The sequence below is a fragment of the Bufo bufo genome, chromosome 11 (assembly GCF_905171765.1).
Source record: "Bufo bufo chromosome 11, aBufBuf1.1, whole genome shotgun sequence".
NCBI lineage: Eukaryota > Metazoa > Chordata > Amphibia > Anura > Bufonidae > Bufo > Bufo bufo.
This window is the reverse complement of record NC_053399.1, coordinates 28,350,875-28,366,791: the sequence shown is the minus strand read 5'-3', so window position 1 is coordinate 28,366,791 and position 15,917 is coordinate 28,350,875. Positions and strand designations below refer to the sequence as shown.

The 15,917-nt window shown below is 42.4% G+C and overlaps 1 protein-coding gene across 1 annotated transcript in view; it reads right to left on the bottom strand.

The window, feature by feature from the left end:
• The window catches only part of KCNH5 (potassium voltage-gated channel subfamily H member 5), a 355,340-nt gene that overhangs the window by 103,790 nt on the left and 235,633 nt on the right, over positions 1-15,917 (bottom strand). Inside the window, exon 8 of the mRNA XM_040411687.1 lies at positions 9,390-9,589. Within this exon, the coding sequence (XP_040267621.1) occupies positions 9,390-9,589 (200 nt within the window). The remainder of the gene's footprint in view (positions 1-9,389; positions 9,590-15,917) is intronic.

The following is a 15,917-nucleotide window of genomic DNA, read 5'->3' as shown; positions in this document are numbered from 1 at the left end:
GGAAGAACTAGATGCCATCCTCTGCCAGGATGTTGAAGCAGGGTTGATCTCCAAGAAACAATACTCTTATTTGTCATCCGAACATCCAGTCATTCCCACGTTCTATCTTCTCCCAAAGGTACATAAAGATATTAAACAACCTCCGGGGAGACCAATAATCTCGGGTATTAATGACTTGAATGACCCTATTTGTAAATATGTTGAATTTTTCTTACATCCTCTAGTGGAAGACCTTCCCTCATACTTGAAAGACACTATGGACATACTGAAGAAGGTGGAGGAGATCCAACTTGAATCGGACCTGATTAATGCGACCTGCGATGTTGAATCTTTATACACCTCAATTAGACATGTGAATGGCCTGAGGGCTGCAGACTTCTTCTTACAAACCACCAATCTGGCTAAAGACAAATGTAAGTTTGTCATGTCTTTGTTGAAATTCATTCTGACTCATAATTTTTTCCTCTTTGGGGTTCCTTCTTCCTACAGCTCCAAGAGACCACAATGGGGGCGGTGTGTGCGCATTCATATGCTAATTTGTTCCTGGGACTGTGGGAGACAGAGGTCCTCCAGACAGATCCAGTGCCAATGGCCCATAAGGTCCAATATTTGGGCCGTTATATTGATGACCTCCTGATCATCTGGCAGGGCACTGAGGAGGAATTTGGGTCGTTTATATGACAGTTAAACACCAATGACATGAATATTAAACTCACCTTTAAAATGAGTCGGACATCTTTTGACTTCCTGGATGTATGTTTGCAGGTAGATGGTGAGGGTCATATATCGACTGATCTCTATAGGAAACACACTTCTGTAAACGCTCTTTTACACGCAAGTTCGGCCCACCCAGGTAACCTTATCAAGAGCATACCAGTTGGACAATTCCTTAGATTGAGGAGAAAATGCTCAACGGAGTGTAATTTCGAATTCCAGGCTCAAGAACTCCGCCAGAGATTCCAGTAGAGAGGGTATAGCGCGCGGTCTATAGATTCAGGTTACCAGAGGGCCTACAGGTCTAGAAGATTGGATCTACTGTATAAGAAGGATAAGAAAAGCGAGAGGGATGAGATATGGTTCATCACCGGATACAACTCACGGTGGTGAAATGTTCGACAGGCGTTGGGCAAGTACTGGGAGATTTTGCTGATTGATCCACAATTGAGGCAGCTATTACCATCTCACCCATCAATTACGTATCATAGAGCCAGAAATCTGAGGGACCAGATGGTCCAAAGCCACTACATGATGTACAAACCAGGACTGTTTGGTACTAAGGCCCCTGCGTGGGGAAGTAAGGACTGTGGAAAATGCGTTGCCTGTACCAACATGGACAGGGTGGAGCATTTTGGGGATTCTTTAAATAAAAAACAGTACAGTATCACACATTCAATAACTTGTGCCATGACGGGTGTGATTTACTGGGCTATATGCCCATGTAAATTGATTTACGTTGGCATGACTTCTCTCCCCTTAAAGAGACGGGTGAGGGAACATGTACTGGTCATACAAGCAGGAAAAGACTTGCAAAATGTGGATGATCTGCAGACGATTCCCAGATTCTTTAGGGAGAAACACAATGCAAATAGTTCTCTCCTGCGCTTTAGGGGTATTGATCATGTAATCATCTTCCCTAGAGGAGGCAATTGGAAAAAACTATTTTGCCAAAAGGAAACGAGATGGATTTATCTCTTGGGTACCGTTACACCACATGTCCTGAATGAGGGCAACAGTTTTGCCCCGTTTTTGCAGTTCCCTTGGTGCTCCTCTGGTGGGGTTCTTGTAATATATATATATTTAAAATTATGTATATCAATAGTTAAAAAAATAATAATTAACAGTTCATATTGTGTGGTGTTGACTGACTCATTTGCTTTAGATTTTTCTAGAAACTACAGACCCGCCGTAATAACCTGAGGTTTTTCATGATGCCCCAGTTGGTGATACTTGCTGGTTGATGACCCATGGACCTGGGATGACAATAGTTTGATGGGGATCCTTTTGTGATATACGTACACTGCCATTTTATGTGGCGAGATCATGAATTACGGACCGCAATCATGATGTTGCTTTTTTTTTTTATCACATGATTGAGTTTACTAAATTGATTAATAATTCCATGTAGCACTTTGTTTAACATCCCGTGGGGGTAGTATATCCCTTGAAGACTATACACTTTGGGAGTATGGCATATGAATTTGTTTTCACTGATGTATATTTATTATGTATAGTCATTGTTTTTTGTTATGTTGTTTTGCATTTTTTTCTAATTTTTGGACTCTTTGCAGTTGCACTTTCACTTCAGCACTTGGCACTTTATCACTGCGGCACTTTTGTCTCACTTCACATTATTATTATTTTTTCAGTGTGATTATTATCAATATTATTTGTTATCCATTATTATTTTGTAGTCACTCACTACAAATATTGTTATTTTGATATAAGGGGTTTGATCAAAAATATGTGCATGTGAGCAATGTAATGATAAGATAATGTGGTGCGACATGTATTTACTACATTTTTATTTTTATTTATTATATTTATAAATATTTATAATGTTAATAGTGTATATATTATTGACCTAACTGCGGGCTATGTCTTATTTGGATATGCCTGGCCTTTTTTTTTCCGGGTATATAAAGCGACCATTGGCATTTGCAAATGATACTGGCAGAGTTTGCCCTACATAAAAATGGTGCCCGCCGTACTTCCGGCTGGGCGCATTCAGTGTCCTATATGTTAGTTGGTTATCCCCTTATCCCTCTCCATAGGTATGTGCATGCACGGGAATAGGCATACATGAGTCCAGTCACAACTGACAATACTAGCTAATTCCTCAAGCCGATGTTAAAAGCTGAAAACTTTGCCAATATCTTCCAGTCAGGAACATATCGGAGCCCCTCATGCACCACGTCACGGTGTTTCAGCACGCATGGGGTCCTACCACTAAAACGGCCTGTGGTGTGTGAACAGGGTCTGAACAGTGCTAGAAATTAACTCACAGCCAGGCTCTCACATGCCTCCAAATGATATCACCAATGCATTGTGAGGTATTTTACCTCACAATGCATTGGTGATACCACTATGGAAGCATATGAGAGCCTGGCTGTGAGTTAATTTCTAGCACTGTTCAGACCCTGTTCACACACAACAGGCCGTTTTAGTGGTAGGACCCCATGCGTGCTGAAACACTGTGACGTGGTGCATGAGGGGCTCCGATATGTTCCTGACTGGAAGATATTGGCAAAGTTCTCCGCTTTTAACATCGACTTGAGGAATTAGCTAGTATTGTCAGTTGCGTATCATTTTGGTGCATTTTCTGCAGTGATTTGTGTGTATATATTTTTTTTCATCTGTACAATGTATCATTTTGTGTAAGATGTCCTTGTGGTGCAGGCGGTCCGCATCGGCATCCTCCATTGTACGGCCACTTTTTTCAGTGAGTTTTTGTATACATGAGTCCAGGTAAGAATTGAGCACGCCGTCTTCACGCGATATCTACCTTGGCGCTTCGCGGGAGCTGCTTCGGTGCTCTGTGACGCATAAGATTTCGCGAGACGTCGCGCGGGCACGAATATATTATGGCATTGGCTCTATGGGCAACATGGACTATTTAACATAGGTTAATTATTAATAAAGAGGGAGGGGTCAGAGTCTGGTCATTTTGTACACTTTTTACTTTGGGTATTGTATAATGTTAATTGTGGATGACCCGACTCTAATATCACTCACCTCTTTGTGTACACTCAATAGGAGGCAGGTATCTGGTATTTATTAGTGTTGATCGAGCACCAAAGTACTCAGGTGCTCTGGTGCTCGAGTAGAATACTTTGGGATGCACGGGTGCTCTACAAAGCACCAGAGCACAATGGAAGTCAATGGAGGAACTAGAGCATTAAACGAGGCACCCCCTGCTCTGAAGACTCCCAGGTCACTGCTGGGAACGATGTTGTCCGAGTAGTACGCCACTTTTACAGACTGACAATAATATGCACAAAACCGAAGATAAAATCGATTTTAGAGGAAAAATTGTTAGGAAACATTCTTTCCGGTATATTTACTTGTATATAAAGTGCAAGTGCTGCCAAAAATTATAAGGAAGAGGCACTCCGATACAACCTGTATATCACATAAAGGAGGGCCTCAATCACATTGTGGTACAATTGTTCAGGTAGTGGGACTCTATAACTACACTACACTCATAAAGCCTATGCACCAAGTGAAAGGGCTGCCAAAAATTGCAAGGAACCGGCACTCCAATACACCCTTTATTACACATAAAGGAGGGCAACATATACAACCTTAAAAAGTTATGATTGATGGCCTTCTGGTGACCCTCAAAAACATTAGGAGCAAGGGCCTGCTGGTGATCTGACCATCTAATACATTACGGGTGAGGGCCTGCTGCAGATCTGACCATCTAAAACATTATGGGCAAGGGCCTGCTGGTGATCCTCTAAAACATTAAGGGTGAGGGTCTGCTGCTGAGCTGGCCCTCTAAAATATTAGGAGTGAGGGCAGCCTAATAAGCATGTTGATATGATGGAGGAGGACAAGAAAAGGAAGATTGAACCATATACCCTTTTTTGTAGTGGAAGGGGTGCATGGGAATACAGTGTATTCAATACACCATAAAAGCCACATTTAAAGTGCCTTTATGTTCAGTCACTTTCCTCTGGTGGAGTAGAGAAGTCAGAGGCAATCCAGGCCTTGTTCATTTACAGTTGACAGGGGGATGCATTTATCAGTTATTATGCCCCCAGCAGCACTAAATACCCGCTTTGACAAAACGCTGGCAGCAGGGCAGGCCAGCACCTCCAAGGTGTAGAGCGCCAGTTCCTGCCACGTGTCCAGCTTGGACACCCAATAGTTGTGAAGCACAGAGGGATCACTGAGGACGCTGACACGGTCTGCTACATACTCCTTCACCATCTTCCAAAACTTTTCCCTTCTTGTGACACTAGGCCGTGCATCAGGGTGAGGTTGCTGGCGGGGTGTCATTAAACTCTCCCAGGCCTTGGAGAGTGTTGCCCTGCCTCTGTTGGAACTGCTGTGTGTTCCTCTTGTCTCCCCTCCTCGGTTGCCCAAGGAACTATGTACTTTGCTGCCAGCGTTGTCAGCTGGAAATTTTTGGAGCAATTTTTCCACAAGGACCTTCTGGTATTGCATCATTTTGCTAGTCTTCTCCACCACAGGAATGAGAGATAAGAAGTTCTCTTTGTAGAGGGGGTCGAGAAGGGTGAACAACCAGTAATCGGTGTTGGCCAAAATGTGTATAACATGAGGGTCACGGGAAAGGCAGCATAACATAAAGTCAGCCTTGTGTGCCAGAGTCCCAACAGACAAGACTTCGCTGTCCTCATCAGGAGGATGACTCTCAATCTCCTCATTCTCTTCCTCCTCTTCAGCCCATCCACGCTGAACAGATGGAATAAACCTGCTATGGGTACTACCCTCTGTAGCGGAGGCAACCGTCTCCTCCTCATCATCCAATTCACGCTGAGAAGATGAACTGTGGGTGGTCTGGATAAGCAAAGTTCTGATTTACCCATACACCCTCTCTTCATTGCACGTCCTCTTCTATTTCTTTGTTGAACTTGAAGGATATTTGTCATCTTTGATCTATGGCCTGTTATTTGTCCTTGAAATTTCCACCATGAGCTCTTTAGAACATTCTGAAATAATGGCTTATTTCCCTCATTTTTAACTAAAACGTATCTGAACATCCCTAGGACAATGTCGGGTTGGCAGGTCACTTCTTTAGATGGTTAAAATGTTAACAAAATAAATGGACTGTAATTAATAGCTCAATGTGTAAAACTCGATGAAGCACAAGAGGCTGGTGAAAAATAATCCTCCCAAGTGACATGCGGCTTCGTTAAATATACAAGATAAATATTCCCCTTTGTTGGTGCTGAATAGTTTTTAGATTCTTTTGCTCTAAGGACATGAACAGTATTTTTCAGACATTTGCAGAAGGTTGGATGAAATCACTGGAGGTTTGTTTAGGGCTGTGGTTATACTGCATGCAATTTAAAGGGGTTATCCCATGAAAAGTATTACCACCATATGCATGCAATACATATATAGTTTTTTCTTTTTTATGTACATTACATTTTCCTCTCCGGTAGCGCCCCTTATATCTATTCTTCTGCTCCAGCTTCTCCTGCATTCAGTAGTGGACTGACATGCTCAGTAACCTTTCTGCTCTCCTCCCCTCCCCTCACTGCCGGGATAGTGCTCTCATAGAGAAGCAGGTGGAGCGGCCCAGACAACTTTCATTCCTTCATTCATCCCTACTACTAAATTTATAGAAGTATACAGTTATATCTCTTCCTAGACAGTGCAAAAGGAAATTGCAGGGACGTTACATACCATATGTATCTCTAGGGTTATCTGTGCAGGCGAGGAAGACGTTAACAAAAGATCATTGCAATGCACCCTGGGAGATAGAGGTGCTTTACTGTCTCATGTGAGCTGCAGCCTGTCCATAGAAAGGGAAGAAATTCCTCAAAATAAGCAGATAAGTGAGTAAAATTATTTTAAATTGGTGGGATAGCCCTTTAAGAGACTCTTCCATTCTAAAGAGTCTCGCTGCTAGTAGTGCGCATACCACAGAAGTAGATTGTGTGGGGCCTTTCAGAAAGGGGGGGTTTCTATTTTGCGTTGGTTCCATCCACTTTGCTATTGAGTGGTAGAACTTGTACAGGACTCCCTTCTCCAGAGGTGAGGTTGGGAATAGGCACACGGGTGGTGGAAAGAGGGTCAAGAGGGAAACAAACATCATGGCCTAAGATCCTAGCTGGCAAACCCTGTTCACTTCACTGAATATACATTTAGTTATAAAATTTAATTCTTTTTTAGCTCTGAGCATTTTTGACCATGTCCACAGATGAAAGTCTTGTATCAGATTCATTGCTGACCCTCATACATGGACCCCATTTTCTCAGTTACCATCAGTTAGTTTGGAACCTGCCATATCTCTAAATACTGTAGCACCCTGTACTCTCAAATTCTGGCTTCAAAAAGTCGAAAAATAGGGCACTGCAACTTTTTGGGGCTACTTGTTCAAAATGTTAGTAACTTTTTGCATTTTTACCCCACCCAACATTAGCTGTGTGCATTAGTTTAACTTCCAATTCATCAACTGAAAGTTGCAGGAAAAAAAATTACTTGAGTAGTGGAGTGGAGTAGAAACATTGGAGTTGTATTGCTAGACAAAAGCTTTGAGGTTTAAAGATGTTTGATAAATTTGGAGCAAAGTATGCCAACACAGACTCAAGCGAAACTGACCTCAAATATTACCCTCAAGATAAATTCCTCCTAATATGTTCAAGAACATTAACATCACTGCCATATATTCTGGGCCCCAGATGTAAGTTATATCTGCTTAAAGTGACCCCCTTCTCCCCAGTTCACAGCAAAAATGTTACTATACATGCAGAATGTATACATAACATGTGTGGTGCCCTCCTTTTCAATGTGCCTACCATGTCCAATCAATGTTCATGCATGAATGTAAAGTGGCCACCATATTCTACGACTGCCCTATGCACAGTATACTTTGGTGGTCTGAGACATGCAGGACTGCTTTCTGGGCAAGGGGAAGATAGAAGATGGTCACAGTGCTGCGCACTGGTAATGGGAGGAAGCGCAGCAACAACATCAAAAAGGAAGGCACCAGGTATGTCAACAAGATACATTCCACATGTACAGTGAATTTTTGATTGAGATTCTGAGGGTCACTTATGTGTTGATTTCTAGGGAGGTTCAGATTTACACCCTGCAGGAGATGTCAGGCTATTGCAGTGGCCATCAGCACATTACAACAGCCTGGCTCAGCATTATGTTGAGAGAGTGCAAACTGATGTATATGTGATGTATTGCGTTGTTGACACCCTCAGGCCAACAGCTGTGCAATGGAAACTCTCTGCAACTCTTCTATTATTTGTAAAAGGAGTATTTCTCATAATAAGATTAATGCAATTCTCTATGCTGCTCACTTCCCCCCATTCCAATGCTGCCTCCTGCTGGTGGTCTCAGCCTCACCCTATAGTCCAATCAAGGTGCACGATTCACTTCTCCTCTGGTCCAGCATTGCCTCTGCTGTTGGTTGTGGCTCTGCATCCCTAATTATGACCCTCCTCTTCTTCTCTGCCATTCACATTGAATTGCCTTGGCAAACAGCTCCTCATGCTGACATCGGTCCTGACAGGCACTTCAACTGCAACACCTTGCCTGCTGTTCTTCTCCTGGTTCTGGCTGGTCCATGACTATGCTTCTGTTTCATCCTTTGGCCTGTGGCAACCTTGTCAATCGTCTTTGTCCTAACCATGCTAATGCTCCATCAGAATCCTTGCCACCAATCAGGGACAGGGACCACGATCTGGGAATTCAACTGGGAAAGTCCTTCCCTTTTGGCAGTGGTTAAGCTTAAAAAACTGTGAGATTCCTTAAACTCTGCACCCCAAAAGAGCCAATGCCAAAAACCAAATGTGGCTTCGAGAACTCACATCTCCGGTGAGAAACATAAGACTTTACTACATTTATTAATCTATCTCCAATGTGGGGCCTCCCTTTAACATTCTGTTAGGTTTGAAGATTGCCGCTTAGATATTTTTGTCACTTCTAGTCATTTGGACATCTTTAGACTGCATTCAGGTGGCCATATGGTCTATCAGTTGTGGTTCACACTGGAAGCTTCAAATGCTATGCATCATGGAATAGGCTATTATGATCCAAGCCTCAAATCAGAATAGGACACGTTCTAAGCTTTGTTACGCGGACCCATGGTCAGCATAAAAAAAAGCTGATGTGTGAATGACCACATTGTAAGCATCTGTGCTGTCCAAATCTAGCCTGTGTAGACTCGAAAACTAAGTGGACGGGAACATCATCCATCTGAATGGAGCCATAAGCCAAGGCCACACGTTCAGGTCTCCTGATGCAGTTTTAAAAGCCAAAACCAGGGATGAATTCAAAAAAGAGGAGAAGTCACATCTGGCCTTTATACTTTATCTTCTTTGGCTTCCAAAACTGCATCAGGAAACATGAACATGTGGCCGTACCCTTAGGGATGATAAATTCCTAAAATATTGCATAATGCCAGGCTTGTTCACCTAAGCTTCAATTAGTCTACCTCAATATAAGCATCATGAGAGTATGGCTCATGGCACCATGTGGTAGCTACAGATCTACACTTCACTAATCAAAAAGACGTTGATAAATGCTTGAACAGATCACACAATTGAGAATTGTACACATTGTTGCTTTCCACATGACCACGTTCTGCATGGAAATGTTACGCGTTAGTAGGTGGTTAGTAATGCATATGAAGATGTTTAATGGTTTATAATTGAAATGCATAATTTTACCTCATGAACTCGTACCTTTTCTGTATCAATGCCTTTCGACATGGACCACGTTGATACAATGTAATCCATGACCCTCTCGCTAAGGCCTTTAGGAACTTGATAGAGCTTTAGGAAGTCGCGCACGTTATTCAGCACCTCATGATAACGGTTGGTGTTGGCATACATTTGCTGGAAAATGGTGGTCACATTTCCAAAAATAGTTGCATAAAGGAGAGCTAAAAGAGAAAGGTCAAAGTCAGCTAAAAGCAACACAACTGACATTTACTTTTTTTCGTAATTAAAAAGTACATGCCATTAGGAAATACAATTTCAACACCATAACATTTAAAGGGGTTGTCCCACGAAAAATATTCAGCATTTTTCAAACTAGCACCTGGATCTGAATACTTCTGTAATTGCATGTAATTAAAAAAATGTGTATAGCCACTGAGCTGTTCAATAAAATGCATTTGCATAGTGCCACCTGCAGGTTGTTATGTTCCTTATTTCTCTGTTCACCGCACTGAGTTGGTCACACGTGCTCAGTTCCATGATTCAACTGCCCCTAGCCATATCTACGGTTAGAAGCTGTGACTGTTAAATGGAGTGAGCTATAGTAGAAAGGATAGGCCCATCCATTAAGAAGGATTTGACCCTGAGAAAGGACACACCCTGAACTGCAGCAGAAAGAACATGCCTCCAGAGCTGCAGCCGAAAGGACACACCACCTGATCTGCCAGCTTTAACCCTGGGTTCACACCTGAGCGTTCTGAAAGGAGCGCTCTGTATGCGCGATTGTACAGGCGTTTACAAGCGTGCATACAGAGACAAGCGAACGCCCATTGTCGCGCGTTCCCGAAAGTCTATGTACGGGAACGCGCGACAAAACGCCCCAAAGAAGCTCAAGTACTTGTTTGAGCGTCGGGCGTTTTACAGCGCGATCGTACGCACTGTAAAACGCCCAGGTGAGAACCATTCCCATAGGGAAGCATTGGTTTCTCCTTGTTGTGCGTTTTACAGCGCGTAGGAACGCGCTGTAAAACGCTCAGGTGTGAACTTAGGGTAAAGGAGTCTAGCAGAGCAATTGAAGTAATTAATGGGGAGATCACTGGATCCATGTGAGGTACAGGGTTGATTCTAGCTTTGTTAGATAGAGGTTGTGATGTCCTATATGATGTCTGATTTTAATTTTTTACATTAGTCATGAGATAACCGCTTTAATAATAAAGTATTGCAGCAGCATTACCATTATATATTATACAAGGGATTGTAAATTATTGTACTACACTGTTTCGGTTTCTTTACAGCTTCTATCAGAATGGCCAACATTTACTAATGGCAGTGTACCTAGCTACTACTGTAAATTGCACCAAAATGTGGCGCAATTTAGCACATTTGGGTTTAGAGAAATTCTCTGCACCTAGCCCGACAAGGGTGTGTGGCTTATTTAGAAAATAACGTGGCTTCACCGATTAAGCCATTGATTGGCCTGCAACAGTGACTTGCAGATGTATCGGATGTCACAGTGATGGTCCAACATATTTTTTGTTTAAAATTTACACTGTGTCCAGCCCTATGGAATTGAGTTTCCACCCTCAAACAACTCTTTTAAGTTTCCGCCTTGCACCTCTTTAGATAAAAACTGGAAAACTGGTGTTCACAGGCCATAAAGCCACTCAAACTGCGCATATGAAAACAACACATAAACTAAAAAAGAGCTTGCATTACAATTATTTTCTCTGACTTCCTCTCTGATCGGAACCACCATTACTATGCTGATGCTGATGCTGCCGGGTCATTTTTAAACATTGTCTGGTTTAGAAAAGCATTATTAAATGCATTATTAGAAGGTGAATTCTAGTGTAGGACTCTCATGTATTATTCAGAGTGGAGAGCGGCTATAAAAAAGCATCTCCAGCTCTGGAGGACCCCCCATACCCATTCATTACATTGATCGCCCATTGAGTTCCATGAAAACCGTGTAATGCTTCACTTCTCCTGTGAGAGCGCAGTAGGGATATGAAATACTTTGTTACAAAGTTCCCACACAGATCACATTGAGGTCCAAACAGGAGGATACTCATATTTGCCAACTCTTCCAGATTGTATGGGAGGCTCCTGGAAAAAGATGAAAACTCGAGGACTTCCAGAAGAGGTGGCAAATCTGCAATGGATGGGGTATCCCTTGCCCTTTAAGAGGTTTTTACGATATATATCCCTCTGATACAGCAAGTTGTCGTGACGCCAGTTGCATTGAAACAACGAGGACATGGAGTCCCCTTTGAGTATAGTGGTGTTGATACCCAGATGTAGGATTGCCAGAGTGGTGTAGAGTGACCTACAATCTCCCTGAAGGTGTTGTATGCACGTGTCACAGTGCTCCTACCTGGATATCCCTGGATCCCAGACGTGGACGTCCAAAGCAGTGCAAAAGGGTTGGATGATGAATGAATAATTGAGTCCAGACTTTGTATATACGTTGAACACAGCTTTACTTTGCATAAACTTTCATCAATGAACAATCTTCCAACTTTATCTTGATCATCAGCAGGTTTTGGCATTGGTTTTAGCAGGCAAACACTCTCAGCTCTGCTAAATCTGTACTCTCTCAGCTCTGCTATGTCGGCTGGATCAAATAGGAACTTTTCATCTTCTACTGGAACTTAGCTTAGCTGTCTGTAGTCTGTCTCTTATTGTAATCCTAGAAACTTCTTCCTGGCTTCAAGCTTACTTAGCTTGGCTTTAGGCAATGCAAGCTCAGGAGGGGACATGCAACCATGTAGAACTCACAGGCAGGGACTGCGGTCCTAGCAGAGCAGGCAGTGCTCTGCTGGCTGACACACAGCCTTCTCCTAGGAAGAGGTAGACTAGACTAACCCTCACTAACTAAACTCCTCCCTCTCTAGAGAGGGCTGGAAGAGAACTGGAAGGTTCCTCTTCAGGGAAACTAAGTCTGCCCATTCTTCCGCCATCTGCTGGTGAACCAGGCACATTACACTTAAATAGTAGCAGGGCAGCTGGAGATGTTCGCTTCCATTGCTTCGCGCACTGCTGATAGTTTAGTTCCTTAGTTGGGTGGTATGTGTGTGTGTATACATGGTGTATTTATGTTAATTTATGACAATGTATGTGTACCATGTATATGGTGTATTTATGTGTATGTGTGTTGCATATATATGGTTTATGTATATGTAAACGTGTGTTGTGACGCTGCGTGTCCGCTGTTGAGTAGGGAACCTGTTGTTAAAAATTTTAATCCCTCCCCTGGGCAAATCTGCTGGGTTCTGGCACCCAAACACACACTGAGAGCCACAGGAGTAAAAGGGGCAAAGCCTACGTTAAAGGAGGATGTAGCTGGTGGGGCTGAACCAGTAAAGAGGCAAGGCCTATGATAAAATGGGTGTGGTATGTGTAAAGGAGCGTGGGTGTGCCCTGAAAATAATTTTTCAGTGCTTTCTTTACCTTCCCACAGCACGATTCCCAAAAGTAAGAGGATACCCTGTGACCAGCTTACTGTTAAAAATTTATGAATTGTGCAAAGCTAACCCATCACACCCTGCACTAGGCATAACACAGATTAATTTTTTTTTTCTGTAGCGTTTTTTTAAACAAAAGGCCAAAAATAGGGAATTCTATAGACAATTTTGGAAAGGAAAGGTTCAAAGTTTCTGTGCAAAAACCTTCAGATTCTCAGCACATAACTTAAGGACAGAGTACATATTAAGACTAATTTATACCATCCTTAATGTACATTGAGTGCACCAAACTACATCATAGATGATGCAACTGTGACAGGTTAAAATGGTAGAAGCCAAAAATAGCAGAAAGAAGGCACTAATGGTTCCTGCACAGTGGATTGTCATTGATGCCTCGGTACACCACTACATCTTTACATCGACAAGTCTTCTCTTAAAATATGTCACCACCACTTGTATCCACCAGAAGCTACATTAGTCATGTCCTACTAATCACCATTACAGATTCCCTTGATCACTATATACTGCTAAAATGTCACTTTTCTCGGCTATAGAAACATCAAACATGTTACCGTTTCCTTTTAAGTAAAGATAATCCTTCTTTTTATCTCCCATCTGAGCCATGTTGGATGTATTCTACATTTGCCATTCACAAAACCTGAGCCCATTTGTCCTACATTACAACCTAAGCGGACCACAAAAGCATCCTCCACCCTCTCAGGAACAAAGCCATACAGTATTATCTAACTGGGTGCTTTCGGTGATCCCTGGGTGAAGAGGAGGTGGAAGATAGATTTGTAAGAGCTGCAAATCGGACCCAAAGCCAATATCTGTGTCTCATAAAAGAGGCATATTGACAAATGCATGGCCGGGGCATATGGAGGGGACATTTCCACAGAGGATGTCACTCATCAGGCAATAAAGTGGAATGGAGTTCTTTTAGTCTTTATGAGAGAACAGCTTAGGCCTGAAGAAATCTCCAAATGGTGCTCCTCCACAAAACATCCAAAAATATTTGACAACGAAATATAGATTTTTGGGTGATCTTTTTAATTCTATAATATAGGAAGTATTTAGTGCCTTCTTATAGGGAGGATCTTCCATCTTCCAGAGCATTGTTAAAAAGAGTGGCTTCTATTGATGAGCGAGCACCGAAGTATTCAGGTCTTCGGCCCGAACACATTGCTATATTCGTGTGCTCGGCGGAGCACCCGAGTATAATGGAAGTCAATGGGAGACAACCAGGCACCCCCTGCTCGGAAGAGAAGAGGGTGTCTGGTTTATAAAAAAAAGTTAGAAATTTATGGAAACCCCATCAAAATGGTTTGGAAATAGCATTAAGAGGATAGCTGGATGTGTCTTAGACTCCTATTATGTACAACATACAATAGACAACCACACAAAGGCTGTATGCCAAAAGCCAGTTATGTGCAAGCCATCCATCTATCCATGAGACAGATAACAGCCAGCATACCTTACAATGGCAGTCATGTGCACTATGAGACATTCCAAACCAGCTCTCATCTGACTGAGAGCCAGTAAGTCTCAAAGTTACTTCAGATCTGTTGGATGGCTTGGGTGGACCTGCACACCTAGATCAATATCGTTAGGGCGACAAAAAGTATATTATTTTGTATATAGATTTTGCATATATAGTATAATATTTAATAACCTTTCTATACAGTTTTGTCATGTAAAAACTCATTTGCATAAACATGGGCATATGGAAAAGACATGCAAATGAGCAGAATCTGCCTTGTTTTTTAGCTGTTATAACACTATGAAAACCAATAGAGGGTGCTATTGAGTTATGAACAGCGCCCTCTATTGGTTTCACAGTCTTATGATGAGACAAATATTCTTGTCAGAAGACTATGAAACCAATAGAGGGCGCTGTTCATAACTCAATAGCGCCCTCTATTGGTTTCATAGTCTTGACAAGAATAGTAGACTGATTCTTATGACAAGCTTATTAGTGTAGCCTTTTGCATGGAAAATTCGCGATTAGAATATTCGCGATCTACACTAGGATGATATCTGACACTGGGAAAGCTGGGTAATAACTCAGTGATGAAATCTGACACTGGGAAAGCTGGGTAATAACTCACGATCTACAAACCGGATTCCAAAAAAGTTGGGACACTATACAAATCGTGAATAAAAACTGAATGCAATGATGTGGAGGTGCCAACTTCTAATATTTTATTCAGAATAGAACATAAATCACGGAACAAAAGTTTAAACTGAGAAAATGTACCATTTTAAGGGAAAAATATGTTGAATCAGAATTTCATGGTGTCAACAAATCCCCAAAAAGTTGGGACAAGGCCATTTTCACCACTGTGTGGCATCTCCCCTTCTTCTTACAACACTCAACAGACGTCTGGGGACTGAGGAGACCAGTTTCTCAAGTTTAGAAATAGGAATGCTCTCCCATTCTTGTCTAATACAGGCCTCTAACTGTTCAATCGTCTTGGGCCTTCTTTGTTGCACCTTCCTCTTTATGATGCGCCAAATGTTCTCTATAGGTGAAAGATCTGGACTGCAGACTGGCCATTTCAGTACCCGGATCCTTCTCCTACGCAGCCATGATGTTGTGATTGATGCAGAATGTGGTCTGGCATTATCTTGTTGAAAAATGCAGGGTCTTCCCTGAAAGAGATGACGTCTGGATGGGAGCATATGTTGTTCTAGAACCTGAATATATTTTTCTGCATTGATGGTGCCTTTCCAGACATGCAAGCTGCCCATGCCACACGCATTCATGCAACCCCATACCATCAGAGATGCAGGCTTCTGAACTGAGCGTTGATAACAACTTGGGTTGTCCTTGTCCTCTTTGGTCCGGATGACATGGCGTCCCAGATTTCCAAAAAGAACTTCGAATCGTGACTCGTCTGACCACAGAACAGTCTTCCATTTTGCCACACTCCATTTTAAATGATCCCTGGCCCAGTGAAAACGCCTGAGCTTGTGGATCTTGCTTAGAAATGGCTTCTTCTTTGCACTGTAGAGTTTCAGCTGGCAACGGCGGATGGCACGGTGGATTGTGTTCACTGACAATGGTTTCTGGAAGTATTCCTGAGCC